This window comes from Neomonachus schauinslandi, chromosome 12 (genome assembly GCF_002201575.2).
Source record: "Neomonachus schauinslandi chromosome 12, ASM220157v2, whole genome shotgun sequence".
In the NCBI taxonomy this organism is placed as follows: domain Eukaryota; kingdom Metazoa; phylum Chordata; class Mammalia; order Carnivora; family Phocidae; genus Neomonachus; species Neomonachus schauinslandi.
The window spans coordinates 99,997,671-100,013,930 of record NC_058414.1 but is presented as its reverse complement, the minus strand read 5'-3'; the positions used below and the strand labels follow the sequence as shown (position 1 = coordinate 100,013,930).

Sequence of the window (16,260 nt, the reverse complement as noted above, 5' to 3'; positions counted from 1 at the left end):
AGTGCACCTTCCAAGGAGAAGAAGCCCGTGCGGAAAACAGGCTCCAAAGTCCCCTCCACCTCCCACATTCTGTTAAAGCCCAGGAAGCGGCCTTGGCTAAGATCTCTAAGGCATGAAGTTTCTCAGGAAATAGCCAAAGATTCTGGAATTATTACGGCCTCAGCAATCAGGACCTTTCACCCAGTTCTTCCTGCTGCCCAAGAACAGCCCAGGCCTCTCGGTATAGTACAGAAACCGAACGACCCGCTCGGCTGCCTGCTCTCAGAGGGAGCACATCCTGCAGGACTCGCTGGCTTGCTAGGGTTTGGCTTTACCCTTTTATTCCCTCTTCCAGCCCCTATCACTGTAGATTAGCCAAGAAGCCAAGTAAATCAACACCGTAATCCCTGGCTTTAGTATGTGGCACGGCTGTGGGCTTGTGCTGTCCTGAACTTTACCCTAAAAGGCTGACGCAGAGGGCCAGCCTGGCCGTGGCAGCTGGAGCAGCCGGAAAGCTTACATTCCTCAGCTCTGACGTGCCGATTTTTAGGATCCCGTAACCGAAATCATTCCGAGGCACAACCCTTTCTGTGCCTGTAACTGGGGCATTATGGGAGGTTGTAAAGTGCTCGGAACAGTTGGAAGTCCACGGCTGGCTCCCCTGCGAAGCCTGGGGCGGGCAGCTCCAGCTCAGGTGGGTGGTTCTCGAACGTGGGCCTGCCTCGGCGTCACCGGAAGGGCTGGCTAAAACACACGGGGGCCTCAGCCCAGAGCTTCTGATTCTGGGGGTGCAAGCTGGAGCCCGAGACATCCTCACTGCTACCGAGTACCCAGGGCTGCTGCTGCTGCTGCTGGTGGTGGTTCAGGAACCATGTTTTGAGAACCGCTGACTTAGGCCATGATACCTACATAAAGGGGGACAGGCAGGAGTCCCGTGACTGCGGGATCTCAGAGTTGGGGGGGTGACCGAACGCCCACTCTGCCGGGGACTAGGGGGCCGCTGTAGGTTGAACTGGGTCCTCCAAAAAGTTATATTGAAGTCCTAATCCCAGGTACCTGTGAACGTGGCCTTACTTGGAAATAAGGTCTTTGCAGATGTCATCAGGTTCAATGAGGTCATACCAGACTAAGGTGGGTCCAAGTCCAGTGGCTAACATCCTTCTAAGAAGAAATCTGGATCCAGAGAGCCAGGATGCGCAGGGAAGCAGGCCATACGGTGACGGAGGCAGAGTGGGCAGGGGCAGAAGCGGGCAACAGACTCTCCCTCCGAGCCTCCAAAAAGGAACCAAGGCTGTCCACATCTGGATTTTGGACTTCTGGCCTCCAGGACTGGGAGAGGACCCCCCAGACTGTGGCTCTCTGCCGGGGCTGCCTAAGGAAACTCGGGCACAACTTGCAACGTGGGACTTCGGGCAAACCCGAGGGAGTTGGCCATCCCAAATGACACGTGGCCAGAACTCTGCCGTTGACAAAGGAAGAAACTAAAGGTCAGAGTTGTGACCTGCTGTCTAGTCCACTGGGGCCACCATGACAGAACGCCACAGCCTAGTGGGATTGGGGCAAGGTGTTATTTCTCATCGTCCGAAGGCTCACATCCAAGATCAAGGTACATGCAGATTTGGTGTCTGGTGAGAGGTGCTTCCTGGTCCGTAGACAGCTGTCTTCTTTCTGTGTCCTCTCATGGTGGAAGAGCCAGGGAGCTCTTTCCTGAGGGCACTCTGGTCCCATTCATCACAGCTCCGCCCTCATAAGCTAAGCACCTCCCAACACCAGCACCTTGCAGATCAGCTGTCAGCATATGATTTGAGGGGGCACATACATTCAGTGTACCGCTCCTGACGAGGGTCTCCTAGCAAATTCCTGAGACCCAAGCCTAGAACCCATTTTCTAAGAGTTGACCGTGACCCCCAGATGATTCCCGTACACACGAATGCATAGTATGTATACCCATGTATGAACCTATGGACGGCCGTCCAAGCGGGCGGGGTGGGGGGGGCGCTTAGTGCACATTCAGTTTCTGTCCTTCTGGGGTAGAGCTCTAAAATTTGCATTTCTGACAAGTGCAAAGTGATGCCAATGCCCTTGGGCCAGAGGCCACACTGGCTGGGTTATACCTCCCTTGGCAGCCCCTGGAATAAATAAAGATCTGGCACTGATGGGCGCCTGGGTGGCTCAGTTGGTTAAGCGACTGCCTTCGGCTCAGGTCATGATCCTGGAGTCCCTGGATCGAGTCCCGCATCGGGCTCCCTGCTTGGCGGAGAGTCTGCTTCTCCCTCTGACCCTAACCCCTCTCATATGCTCTCTCTCATTCTCTCTCTAATAAATAAATAAAATCTTTAAAAAAAAAAAAAAAAAGATCTGGCACTGCTTGCCCGAGGACGGGGACCCACGTTCTCACCCTTGCTCTGCCACCAGCGGGATAGTCCACATTCCTGGATACACCTCTCTTTTCCCATCTGCAAAATGAAGAAGCATTTGAACCGAATTGGTTATTCCCAATTACGCATGTTTCTTGAGCTGGATGAAGATGTTCTGCTGCAAGAATTTAAATTTCCCAATTTTAAGCCAAAAAAATGTTTTTTCAACGTTAAGGCGTTTCTCCCCACCCCAATTTTTCTTTAACAGGTAGCAGGTGCAGCCACTTGCCAATGTGATTGAACCCCAAATTACACCTGGATTTTAAGTGCTGTGTCAGTGAGTCAGATGCTTGGCGGGGCCTGGTAACCTCGGGGCTGCTTGAGAGCTGGCGGGAGCCAAGGTCCACGAGCCAGGTTTGCGCTGTCGCCCCCTCGAGTCTGAGAAAGGCCCAAATCTCTGTGCTGATTTCTTCTTCCACAGTTCCTGACCCTCCCTTGGCCGCTCCTGCCACTGGGTGGGGTCCTGAGGCCCGCCCTCTGCCTGCTGGGTGGTCAGCTTTTCCCCACACTGGGGTGGAGCTCCTGCTGCAGATAGTTTTGCTCCAAAAGCCAGACCGCTCTCCCAGCGTGAACTCCACAAACTTTTCATCCTGTGATGCTGCTATGGAAATCGTGACCCCCGCTAGTGTTAGCCGACTGTGCCCTCATAACCTGCCCCCCTCCTTCCCGTTCTGCCTCTGCCCCCAGCTGACCCGACCGGCTCGCCCTCCCCAGTTCTCTGCCGCCATCAAGACTCTCACCAGGTGAAAGGAGCACGGGCCTGAAGCCAGGACGCAGGCCTCTGCCCCCCATGGCCCTACACACACCCCCAGCCCCCCTCCCCCAGTCCATATCCATGTTTGTGGTTTGTGCCCTGTGACCTGCTGGAGTGGGCTGGGACCCCGCTTGGCCCCACGCGAACCGGACTGGGTCCCTTTGTTCAGGTGTTGGGTTGGATACACTGAAGGAATGAGTCCACTGGCCCTGGGAGGCCGGGGGGTGGAGACAAGTCAGGCCACCCGCTGCCGCAGTTACGATGGAGGAGAGCGAGCCAGCAGGCAGGTGTGAGGAAGCACACGGGCTGAGGAGGTTGTTCAAACCGCCACTGACCTGTGCCTGGGCCACCCAAGATGGGTGCCATGGTGCTGGTTTCAGGTGTCTCAAATTATATATAGACAGGGGCCCTAAAAAAAATGTTCGCCTGGGTCTGGGTCTGGGACTCAACTTACTTATCTGTAAAATGGACTAACTACAGAACCGTAGAGGGATGTAGGTTTGTCACGAGTGGTCATTAATAAACAATGAGAATGTATTAAATATCAAAAGAAAAAGTAAAGAAACAAATCGCTGCCATGCCCCCCCCCCCCACACACACACAACACGCTGCTCACTCTTACTTGCTGTAGTTCTGTGGAGGAGGGATTTTATTTGCCCCTTTCCCAGATTAGGGGATTGAGGCTCAGGGCCAGGAGCCAATCCAAGGGCGGTGTGGCTCGGTGGGGCCATCCTTCCTGCAGGCTGGGGCTTGTGGAATCTCAGAGGACACCTAAGGGCCCTGCTCTGGGGGACACGGGAGGATGACGCAGCTCTTCTCTTTGGTATCTTCAAAGATCTGCCCTTTGTGCTGTTCTGGAGCTCCACCACAGTGTGTCTAGATGTGCTAGTTATTTTTATTTATCTTGCTCAGTACTAGTATTCAGAGTGCACTCTCAATCAGAGTTCAGTATCGCCTTCAATGCTGGAAAGTTCTGAGCCACTACCTCCTCAAATAGGGCTTCACTGCTGCTCTTTTGTTTTCTAAAGACTTATTTATTTGTTTGAGAGAAAGATGGGGGGGAGGGGCAGAGGGAGAGAGAATCCCAAGCAGACTCCCCGCTGAGCGGGGAGCCAGACACGGAGCTCAATCACATCACTCTGAGATCTTGACCTGAGCTGAAACCAATTTAAAGATTTTTATTTATTGAGAGAGAGAGCATGCGAGAGAGAACCAGCACGGGGAGGGGCAGAGGCAGAGGCAGAGGGAGAGGGAGAAGCAGGCTCCCCGCCGAGCAGGGAGCCTGAAGCTAGACTCGTTCCCAGGACCCTGAGATCATGACCCGAGCCGAAGGCAGAGGCTTAACCGACTGAGCTGGGTGCCCCTCTGCCACTCTTGCTGGTGCTTTTCTGGAATGTCCTTTAGTATATATTGGAATTATCAGCCTTCCATTCATGTCACTTAAATGTGTTTTCATAATTCTTTATTTGCTCTCTGTTTACTGCTTGGATGGATTTCTCGAAGTGGGCATATCTTCAGCCTTTGAGTCATGAGACGAGGATATGCTGAAGACTCGGATGAAGGAGGGGAGCTGGAGGAGGAAGGTCTGAAACAAGGACAGGAACAGACAAGCTAGACTGTAAAACAGCAAAATGCTAGGAGAACGTACGAACTGTAATCTCTTTGGAGATAAGGGCACGGATTTCGCCTTCAAATCGGAGCTCCACTGTTTACTGGCTCTGTGGCCTCGGGCCACTTACCGTGTCTCACTTTCCCTTTCTACAAAGTGGGAGTGTTAATAACACCTGCCTCTGAAGATTGCTGAAGGAATTAAGTGGCATGATATATGTTGTGTTAGTTGGTCCCTGGATGTATAAACACTGAAATTACTGTCCCTGCGGTTGAACGAACTGTAATTCCAAGCCCCGCCCCCAGCAATTGGGGATGTAGTTATTGTAACCACCACTAGGGGCCAGGCTTCGGCGCCTCGCACGTACCCAAGCCCGCTTATTCTCGGGTGGGAGATGGGGCCAAGGGGACGTCTCCCAGAACACAAACGTTCAGCTTTGGCACTCCCACCTCTTCCTTCCCTACCCTAATCCGATTCTCGCCCCTCCACTGCAGACCTCTGGCCCCTCTTCTGGGAGGGAGATGTGTTCTGTCTCCTAGAAGTAGACCTGAAACAGGGCGGAGCGGGAACCCCAGGCGGGGGTGCTTGGCACTGAGCAAACCCCAGGAAGATTTCACTCCTCCCAAGGAGGTTCAGGGCCCCGCTGGTCCACAGACGGTCCTCCCCCCACCCCACCCCCATTAGAAGGGCGCAGATTCTGGCTAAAGGAGCTCCCTCCCTCCCTGTCCACCAAAGGTCAGTGTGTCCAGAGGGCCGAGGCTGTCCCCAAGCTGCCCAGTGCGCTTTCCGGGCACACACTAACCCAGACCCAGGCAAACATCCTGATGGCTAACCCTGCACCATTGCTGTGCTTGCCCTCATTCACTCATGCATTCATGCAGCCTTGGCTGCTTCCAGTGGAGTTGAGGTGAGCTCATGCTTCACCCAGCGATTTCACACAGAGGTATGGCTCCCAAACGCGGTGGGATTGTTCCCTGAAGGCGTTTGGATATCTGAGGGTATTTCCATTTGTCACAATGATAGAGGAGGGACAGGCCTTTAGTGGATAGGACCCCGGGATACTTGATATCTTGCAACAAGCCATGAGGCATGGTCCCACAATTTCACCCCAAACACATCGTATTCTTTCTTGTTTTTAATAGACACTGAGTTTCCCTAGCATGCAATGTACGAGATAAATAGATGGAAGATTTTACTTGGTTCTCTGAGGAACTTACCAAGAGTTATCCATTCACTATTTCAGAAACTGGGGTCACAAACAAGAAGGTAACAAATTGCGGAAGGATACATGTACAGTGTTAGCCTATTGTAAAATGTACCTTATTTCCAGGTACACAAATAGTAAACGTATGAAAATATTCAAAGAAATAATAAACATAAAAATCAGGATAGTGGGTATTTCTGGAGAAGGAAGGCTTTTGATGACATCTTTTTTTTTTAAGTTGTATTTATTTATTTGAGAGAGAGAGAGAGAGCAGGGAGGGGCAGAGGGAGAGGGAGAGAGAAACTTTAACAGACTCCTCGCTGAGCTCGGAGCTGGCAGGATTCTACAATCTTGAGCTCAAGACCTGAGCCTAAACCAAGACTCAGATTCTTACCCGACTGCGCCACCCAGGGGCCCCTGATGACTTCTTTCTTTAAAGAAAAAAAAGTCGACCTGACATAAAAATGGCAAAATGTTAAGATTTAACAAAGCTGGGTAATGGGTGTGTTATTATTCCTTCTATTACTCTCTAGACTTTTCTGTGCTCTAACTTACCCCAAAAGGGAAGAGTTTCGACAAAAACCCAAGGCAGGAGGATGGAAGCAGGCAGGTGGGCACTGGATCGGCACATGCCTTGCAGCTTTCCCACACTGAGCAGCTACTTGCAGCTTTTAAGTTTGCACATTGTTGAGATTTTCTTAAAATCAAGACGGCATCCTCAGACCTGCTCCTTCTACTGTCATCATTTTATTCTGAGCCATTCTCCTAGCATTTTGTCACCAACCAGCAGTCATATGTGGCTTAAGATCTCACCTATTTCAAGGTTCCTCTTAACAGTGCACTATTAAAGATGACTCACTCAAAGACCAGGCTCTGCAGCGGTGAGGTTTTTCCAGCCTGGCCTTTGCTTGTGTAGATAACTATTTGGGGCAGGGATTCTTCTTGGGCACAAATACATCGTATGAGCCATGGCAGACCTGACCTCCTTATAATGAAAATCCTGGGTGAGACCTGAGACATGGCGCTGGGATAGGGGAGTGGAGGTTAAAGTTGAAGAAATCTGATCCACCTGTTCATTTTTACCAATTCTTTTAGTGAGGCTGTGGCTTGTTGTTTTTCATGTATACTCTGCAGAAAACACCTGAAATTGCTGCTTGTGTTTTGAATCTCCCCACATCACCTGGGTGCATTGTCTGTGGGCTCTGGCCCTGGTGCTGTAAGGGCAAATACAAATTAAACTATGGACTTCAGGTGATAACGATGTGTCAGTGTTTATTCATAGTTGTAACAAATATAACACCCTGGTGGGGGGTGCTGATGATGGGGAGGCTGGGGAGGGCAGGGGGTATATGGGAACTTTCTGTACTTGGAGCTCAATCTTGCTATGAACCTAAAGTTTATATTAAAAAAATAAGAGGCTTAATTTTCCCAGTTGAAAATAAGGGAAGAGACTTCCCATCCCTCCTTTTTCTTTGTTTTTTTTTTAAGATTTTATTTGTTTGACAGAGAGAGACACAGCAAGAGAGGGAACACAAGCAGGGAGAGTGGGAGAGGGAGAAGGAGGCTCCCCGCTGAGCAGCAAGCCCGACGCAGGCCTCGATTTCAGGACCCAGGGACCATGACCTGAGCCGAAGGCAAACGCCCAACGACTGAGCCACCCAGGCACCCCCCACCCCCATCCCTCCTTTTTCTTCTAGAATTTCTTTCTTGGTTCTTTTTTTTTTTTTTTTTTAAGATTTTATTTATTTATTTGACAGAGAGAGAGACCACAAGCAGGGGGAGCAAGAGAGGGAAAAGAAGATTCCCCGCTGAGCAAGGACCCAGGCGCCCCTTTCTTGGTTCTTATTACATGTATGCACATCTTTTAATGGCTAAACAAGCTGCTTGCCAGTCTGAAAACTCAGGAATGTTTCCTCCAGGAGCTGGGAGCCAACTCTTTGAAAAAGGAATCATCAAGGAAGATATCTTTCCACCTCCTGGTTTCCTGTGAGGAGAGGACTGGCTTAGCTCCAGCTGTCACCTTACTTTGAATTGCAAAACCTATCTGGAAGCACAAAGATACAAGAAAATCAGCAAATTCTCTTAAGAACACATATGTAGTGACTCGCATCTGCCTGTCTAGATAAAAAGGCTGAGATTTCCTCGTCTTTGAAATCTCTTTAGCGGATGGCCTGTGATGCACATCACATTCAGGCTTAATGCTTATTCATTCAATCATACAACAGTTTTCTTCCTCTTCTACCTTTATGGACAGGCTTTTGGGGAGATTTTGTTTTTAATTATATTTCCCCAGCAGGGCCCGTGTCGGGAGGCAGACGTTGGACTGGGTGCTTTGGCCAGTGTGGATGCCTGTGGGGGCAACAGCTGGGCCAGGGCCGCTGAGAGGCCTATCCTTGGACAGCCTCTCAGAACAGGGGCAAGGTCACCCCAAGAACTGCATGACTTCCTCTTCTGAGCCTGAAGCATCTCATCTGTGAAATGTGCTCAAAATTCTTCCCTGAAAGTGGAGAAACAATTCAGACTGTTCCCCACAGCATCCCCTCATCCACTGGGACCCACTGCCCTGCCCTCCGTGAAGCCCCCTGGGGTCACCCCTGTGCAGATGAACTCTGTCTCCTTTGATCTCAGAGCTGGCCCCCAGCCCCAGGTAACGACCAGAGTCGCTGTTTTATGTATACACATCTCATCCCCCCCCAGCCTAATCCGGAGCTGCACATCTTGTGGGCTCAGTGTTGACTCTGTTCACTTCACAATCTTTGAGCTTTTGTTGAGTGCCAAGAACTTCTGTGCCCTGAGAAAGTCTCACGCTGCAGTGGGGCTGCCTGTTTCCTTAAACTCATCCTTGTCGTCCAGGGTGGTTTGGGTACAGAGCACTGTGGACCACCAGCGAGGGCTGCGGGGGCAGGGCAGGTAACACGGAAGGGGATTGAGGATGAGCACTGGCGGGGTCGGGGACAGCATTCAGGGAGCAAGAACGCAGGAGGGGAAAAGGAAGGGGAGGACAACCTGGGATAGAGATGCAGGGGCGGGTGGGCCACCAGCGACCGGGTGCCGTTGGAGTGGAAAGTGTAGGGTGGGGCTGGGGGCTAAGACCAGAGCAGGAGGCGCTGGGGGGTGGGGGGGGGCAGTCAAGGGCTGTCTTCTTTGCTCCCAGGAGCTGGGTTCCATCCTTGGTCCAGAGAAAAAGCTCAGCCACAGCTTGAGCGCGGGTGACCAGGTGAGAAAGGGAGGGCGCGGGAGCTCCGGGAAGGCTTGGTGCCCAAGGAGGGAAGGGGGAGGGGCGGCACTGCTGGAGAACCCCAAGGCGGAGGGGAGGCGGAGGGGAGGCGGTGGGGCCCGGCGTGTGCGTGTGTGCGCGCACGTGTGTGCGTGTGCGTGCCCCTGACTCAGCAGGGACGGCGGGCGGCCGGGGGTCAGAGACGGAGGAGGCGGTGGGGCTGGCTGGGGGTTCGCGGGGCCGCCGGGACCCCGCGGGCACCCGACCGAGCCCGGGCAGGGGGCGAGGCGCATGGCGGGGCTCGCGGCGCCTGGGGGGGGGGGGGGCGGGGAGCGGTGTTCGGTCCCACGGACGGGGCGGGGCGGCCCCTTGCGGGCTTAGGGCGCCGGACCAGCACTAACGCGCCGGCCAGCAAATCTTTTGTCCCGGGCGGCGCTGAGCCAGCAGGGCTGCGGCCGGCTATATAGGGGCCGGCCGCGGGCGGGGTGGGCACACCATGGCGCAGCGCTCGGGAAAGGTGAGTGGGGCCCCTCCCGGCCCGGCCCGACGGTAACGGACGCCGCCCGCGCGCGGCCCGACACCCGCCGCCTCCCGCTGCTCCTCGTCCTCGGGAGGCAGGGGCCTAGCTGTTACTTGAGGCGCCCTAAGCATCCCAGAAACCTGAGCAAAACTGGCAAAATTTCCTACCCAACCTGGGCGGCCTGGCCCCGGGAAGAGGGCCTCTCTGGTGTGGGAGGCGGGACGGTCCCCGTCTCCCACGGCCTCCAGCACTGGCTCTGGGGGCGGTTTGAGGGATCTTGGAATCCGGTGGGCGACCGGATCCCGCTGAATCTCTCTGCGCCATCGACCAGACCTGTCTTGTGCGGGAAGGTGGCACCCCCATTTTCTGCTGCCTCCCCTAGCTAATGTGGTGCAGCCTTTGGTCTCCAGGGGCTACGGTCAAGGTTAGCGGATGAGAACATTACTCAGTCTGCACAGGTTTGGTTATGCTTCAATAACAAACAATCCCAAGAGCCCATCATGCCCCTGCACACCTTCCCCAGGGCCCCAGAGGGACCCAGAGAGCTGGGAAGTCACACCCTGGCTCTCATAGCTTCTGCCCAGGGGGCCCAGAAGGGTAGTCACTGGTGACAGGGCAAGTGATTACAGCAGTTACCAGCCCCTGGGCGCCATTGTTTGTACTTTGCCGGGGCCCTTCTAGGAGCACAATTCTAGAAACCCAAAGAGTTACTGCGTGGTTGGAATTTCACGCTCCGTGGCAGAAAATGAACTTTGGGGCCCATAGTGTTGTGTAGTTTAGGGACAAGGAGAACCTGTCAGTGTTACATTGCCATAGGATGCTGTGAACTGACCGCTGAGTTGGCAGTGTTCCAGCTCTGACACATGCCTGTCACCCAAAGGGGTGGCCCAGTAAACAAAGGGATGAGTTACATTGAAAAAGCCCCCTTTTTAGCCATTAATCCCCACACCAGGCCCTGACTTGGCTCTGTTGCATTTAGCCTCTCCCGCTAAGGGGCCCAGTCCCAGGAACCTGACTTTCTGGTAATTCAGTGTTTGGTTATGATGGTGGGTTGGTGGGTGAAATGCTTTCTTCTAAAAACACTTCCTTGGATGTTATGATTTAACCATGAACAAAAACTGAGTTTTAAAAATGCAGTGAGAGGGTGCCTGGGTGGCTCAGTCGGTTAAGCGACCGCCTTCGGCTCAGGTCATGATCCCAGGGTTCTGGGATCGAGCCCCGCATCAGGCTCCCTGCTCAGCCGGGAGCCTCCTTCTCCCTCTGCCCCTTCCCTTGCCCATGCTTTCTCTCTCTCTCTCAAAGAAATAAAATCTTTTTAAAAAACGCAATGGGAGTTTGAAAAGAGCCTGTTTTCAAATGGGCCCAGGGACTAGGAGGACTCCCTGTCCCCAAATATCTTCTGAAATTAGTCTGCTCAACTGTAAGCCCCCCAGGGTGGGGAGAGCCAGGCCCTGGGTCTGACCTCAACCCACCATCCATGCGTTCTTTCACCCAGCTAATGGTGTTGAGCACGTACTGTGCACAGCGGGCCTGGGAATCAGGGTTCAATCAAGGGTGTTGGACACCAGGTGTCTGCTCCCAAAACTGAAAGGAGAGAAGCCCCTGACCCCGAGCCCTCTAACCTGGCCTTTCTAGATCATCCTCTTTGAGGGCAAGCACTTCACCGGGAGGAAGCTGGAGGTCTACGGGGACTGTGACAACTTCCAGGACCGAGGCTTTATGAACCGGGTGAACTCCATCCGTGTGGAGAGCGGCGCCTGGGTCTGCTTCGATCACCCCGACTTCCGGGGCCAGCAATTTATCCTGGAGCATGGAGACTACCCCGACTTCCTCCGCTGGAATGGTCACAATGACCACATGGGCTCCTGCCGCCCCATAGGAATGGTGAGTGGGCCTCTGGCTGGGGGCTTCCTGCCAGAGGGACTGAGGGTCAGTGCTGCTCAGACCTGGGACAAATAATCTGGGAGCATGACCCTCCCAACTTTAAGATCTGATGAGGCCGTGGGATGTTTAAGAGGGAGAGACGCCCCCATGCAGACACACCACTCCCGTGTGTGGGATGGCATGGGACCGAACCCGAGAGCCCCTGGAAGTTTTTATACCTACATTTATCGGCATGTATCAGGCAATCACCTCCAATGTCCAATCCCAACATCTTGCTGCATTTTCCACTTAAAATGCTGTTGGAAATAATAGAAGTTTGGATTTGCAACCAGATGGGGGAGAATTAGGCTAAAGCCAGGCTGATTTGGGCCCGGGGTATCCACCCATGCAGGTCATCTTAGAGTGCTTTTCAAGAGACTTTGATGCTCTGACCGTGGAATGACTGAAGGAGGAGGCCTAAGTCACTAGCCAGTCCTCAGGAATTTGGGCGCAGGTCTCCTGGAGCCACACAAGTGGCCCGATGTGTGTAGGGAGAGCATATGAGGGGTGTCGCTACCCGTGGTGAAGGATGGTTCATGTCTAGTTGCCCTTACGGGGAGGGGCTGGTTTGAGGACTGAGCATTCCTATTCCTTTGGATTCTCCCAAGTTACATGTGCCAGCTGAGCTGCTGGAAGGTCCACATGGTCAGGTGGGAAATGGCTGATTCCTGAACCAGATTCTCACCGGAGTCTCAGCCATGTGTCTGCAGAAGGATCTTTCCCTGGACATGGGGGCCAGGCCGTGCTGGTGAACATCTGAGGAACCCCGGGGGGGGGGCCTCGTGTGTGTGTGGGGGGGGGGGGCTCTCTCTTTTCTACACGAGTTACAAAACCAGCTGGGCTTTGGCATCTCAAATTGTAAGAATGCTTTCTTAGTATTTCCACCAGGCTGTAGACATTTGGAAAAAGGAATTAACATGGCTGGCTCTGGATCTTGCATAATGCTATTTCTATGAAAACTCTCCTAGGTATTTTTTGAATGCTGTTCTCCTAAGAGCTATCCTTAGGGCCAGCTGTGATGCAGACCCAGCCCCTGCCAGAACCAGAGCCAGTTGGGAGCTGGCCCTCCTCTGTCTTTGGAAATGCAAGGAATCTTATAAGGGGCTATATACTGTCATCCCAGTGAGCCAGCAGGGATTTCAGCAAATGAGATCTGTTATTTGTTTTAGATTTTTGGCTTCCTGTTTTAATAAAAGGTTCTATTACAGTTTGTAAAATATTATCATTTAAAGGCTTGCCCCTGGCCTGAGGCCCCAGGGTGGGGATGATGGGCAGAGGAATGCGTTGGGGTGGCTGGGGCAGGGGTCCCCCAGTCCAGGCGCTAGAAGGGAGCCCCGTGGCCCAGGCCCTGGTCAGAGCATGGCCAGAGCCTCCCAGGTGGTCTGGCCCTCTCTAACCCTTGGATTCTTGAGTTGAAGAAACGGGAGAGTGGACTGGTTCAGGGGCTTGGAAGCTTCTTAAAGTGATAGAGCCCTTTCGTCCAACCAGATCTCAAGGTGCCAGAAAACGCAGGGTGCCGTGTTGATCCTTGTGCTGGGGTGGCGGGCCCTCACTGGCCCCCCAGCACAGGAGCTCTTGGGTGCCCAGAGCCCTGGGTGACTCTGAGTTCCTGGCCGCATCGGCTTCTGTGTAGGGGAGGGAAACTCAGTGCCATTTGCCATCTTTCCTCTGCTCCCATGGGGCCCACAGCACGGGGAGAACTTCCGCCTGGAAATCTTCGAGGGCTGCAACTTCACCGGCCAGTGCCTGGAGTTCCAGGAAGACTGCCCCTTCCTGCAGAGTCAGGGCTGGTCCAAGAACTGCGTCAACGCCATCAAGGTGTACGGGGACGGAGCGTGAGTACAGGCCGCAAGGCCGCGGACCACAGCCCATCTGGGCCCTGCACAAGCCAAGTGTGGGGAGGCTGCAGGGTGGATCAGACCCCAGCAGGGGGGGCAGCCTGGCCCCTGCCCTGGAGGCCCATTCCTTCCCTCAGCTGCCTTCTCTACCCCAGTGGAGCAAAGGGGGTGGCTTCCTCCATGGCTCAAGGAGGCCTTCATGAGGACACATGGGGCCACAGTAGGAGCAGAGGTAGGGAGGTACTTGGCAAACTAATGGTTCTCTATGATTGGACTGATCTCATGGACTGTCCTCTGGTCTACTCGAGCCAGGGGAACCCTGCTCGGAGAAGGGTAGCCCTGCCCACCCTGCACACCCCTTACTTACCCAGCAAAATGGACCCTTGAATTGGACCTCTCCTGCCAAGCAGGCAGACCCCCAGCACGCAGGCCTCCCAGGGGGATTGACGTCATGGTGGCTCACTTCCGGTGGCTAGGTTGTGGCCAGGGGGGGTTTGCCCAGGCATAGAGGGGCTTGTCTGCCCTCCTGCAAGAGAGTCGTCAGAACCCCGGGCTAGCCTGGCTTCTCTTGGCCTCTGCACACTTGGTTCCTTCCATCAGCCGTAGGCAGCCTGTGTACCCATCAGACTCAGCCACCATATCTTCATGGTGGCCATCACCCATCTCCCATCCACCGAGCCAGTGGATAGCGTTACCTCCTTTTACAGAGGAGTTAGCTGAGGTTCAGAAAGTGACCTTGCCCCGCTTGTGAGTGGCGCAGCTGGGACAGCAGCCAGGCGTTTGGCTTCAAGTCAGTGTCCCTGGTCTAGAGCAGAGAGCCTCCCGAGACCTCAGCCCCCTCCCATCTGCAGAAGAGCCCCACTCGGGCTCCGGGAACATGGCTCCTGTCACAGCAGCTAAGGAATCCAGCTGCTGTCTGTGTGTCTGAGGTTTGGGATCAGGGAACACCTCAAGAGGTTCAAGACAGTGGTCACGGGAGAGACTGAATGAAGATAGTGGCTGAGCCAGAGGAAGAACTGGACCCCCCCACCTTTCCTCGGAGCCCCCTGACCCAGCGTCCCAGGGCAACTCTGCTCCATTCCTGCTATCTCTGTCACTCTGGTTCTATCAGGATTCATTTTGTCACATCTGCCTTTCTCTGCCTCTTGGAAACCCCATTTGCCCTAAGTTGATGGTATCCAGGGATCTGAGGGATCAAATTCCAGAACAACAATCTGCCTGGAAAACTGCTGGCCAAATTGTGTCTCAGAAGGCCGAAGTCACGCCTTTGCATGGAAGGTGTCCTGAGACTCTCGCTGCCACCCCTACACCCACCCTGGGGGACCCCCGGGGCCTCTTGAGAAAAATGGTAGGAAGGTAGGAGCTAAGAGTTTCGACCACAGGGGCACAGGGTCTCCTGTAGGCCTCGATTTACCCAAGAGGAGATGGAGACTCAGCGGCTGCGTGTGGCCAACCCCACATTTGGGCCCAGGGCTCTGCTCTCCTCCCCACGGAGCACTCACCCTTGGCCTCCTGTGACTTTAACTAGTTAAGAAAAAGAAAGAAAAAAATAAGGAGAAGCTGCTCAAAGGCCATGGCCTGGATCACGTGGTCTAGTTGTGACCTCCTTCAGGGCCTTTCCTGGGGTCTGATGGGGGCCTCCAGGCAAGTCTTCCTACCGCCTCCCACATACCGGGAGTTGCTTTGCGCGGGTTCCCGAGTCAGCCCAGGACTGACCCGTCCCCACAGACCCGTGTCCCGGAGGGCATTTGGAGGGAAATGTGCCACATCACTCTCCTTACTTCCTGCCCCCCAAGGGCACAGTCCCCGTGCTCCTGTGGATGGGCCATGCCCCCTCCTCCCTTCCTCCTCGTGCCCTGTCCTTGCCCAGAGTCACAGCCCAGGAGGAGAGGTTTCCTGAGGAGGCCCAGCCCGTGGGTGTGGGGAGGTTGGGGGCCGCGGAGGGGGCAGTTCGGGCACAGTGGAAGTCAGGGCGCAGGGAGGCTGGGGGTGTGGGAAGGCCGGTATAAACCAGGTCGGCCCTGAGCGACCCTGAGCGACCCGGCAGCTCACACGCTGGGCCTCTCTCAGCATTCCTGACCCCTGACCCTTGTGCAGACCGCACCAGGTACCAGATGCGGAGTCAGGATGGAGAAGGGGGCCCATGGTGACAGGAGAGGGGAGCGCTGGGGAAGCTGCCCTAAGCAGGCGACTCAGTGGGCTGTGTGGCCTTGGGCTGGATGGGCTCATAATTTCAGAGCCTGTGTCTCAGCGGGGAGAAAGTTCCTTCGACAGCAGAGCGCTTTGGGGTGGGAGGGCCAGAACTGTTTGGGCGACAGTGGGGGTTCACTGCAAAGACAGAGTCAGAACACACCATGGCGTGGGCCCGGAGGGACCCCAGCAGCCAGATCCGGGCGTGTAGCCCCGCTTTGCTTCCCACGGTGAAAAAGCTGTTTTCTCTCCGTTCTGAGGGGAAAGGGAGCATCAGAAGTGAGGAGAGAGGCCGGCCTGAGAAAAGGCGGGTGGGACAAGTCAGGGGCAGCTGTGGGCCGCTCTCCCCCCACACCTCCACCCCCCAGCTCAGGCTCCAGACCCCAGCTGGGCCAGGAGAGGGGCGGCCTGGTGGGAGGTCTTCTCTCCCCGCTCAGCCGCCCCGGGCTCACCTGGCCTCCCTCTGACCCCAGGTGGGTCCTGTACGAGGAGCCCAACTACCGCGGCCGCATGTACCTGGTGGAGCGGGGTGACTTCCGCAACTGCTCCGACTGGGAGGCCCACAACGCGCGCATCCAGTCGCTCCGCAGAGTGGTCAACTACTACTAG

General features: G+C 54.7%; 1 protein-coding gene across 1 annotated transcript; it reads left to right on the top strand.

The window, feature by feature from the left end:
• The first annotated feature begins 9,532 nt into the window (after window positions 1-9,532).
• Window positions 9,533-16,260, top strand: CRYGN (crystallin gamma N). Its single transcript, XM_021692961.1, has 4 exons — window positions 9,533-9,697; window positions 11,336-11,584; window positions 13,313-13,458; window positions 16,125-16,260. The coding sequence occupies exons 1-4, from the start codon at window positions 9,677-9,679 to the stop codon at window positions 16,258-16,260; spliced, it is 552 nt and encodes a 183-aa protein (XP_021548636.1). The 5' UTR covers window positions 9,533-9,676.

What these genes read in the sequence shown, in the direction of transcription:
- CRYGN (XM_021692961.1), top strand. Translation starts at nt 9,677, where the DNA reads ATGGCGCAGCGCTCGGGAAAG. An exon ending in TGGCGCAGCGCTCGGGAAAG is followed by an intron (nt 9,698 to 11,335) that starts GTGAGTGGGGCC and finishes TGGCCTTTCTAG; the next exon opens with ATCATCCTCTTTGAGGGCAA. An exon ending in AAGGTGTACGGGGACGGAGC is followed by an intron (nt 13,459 to 16,124) that starts GTGAGTACAGGC and finishes CTCTGACCCCAG; the next exon opens with GTGGGTCCTGTACGAGGAGC.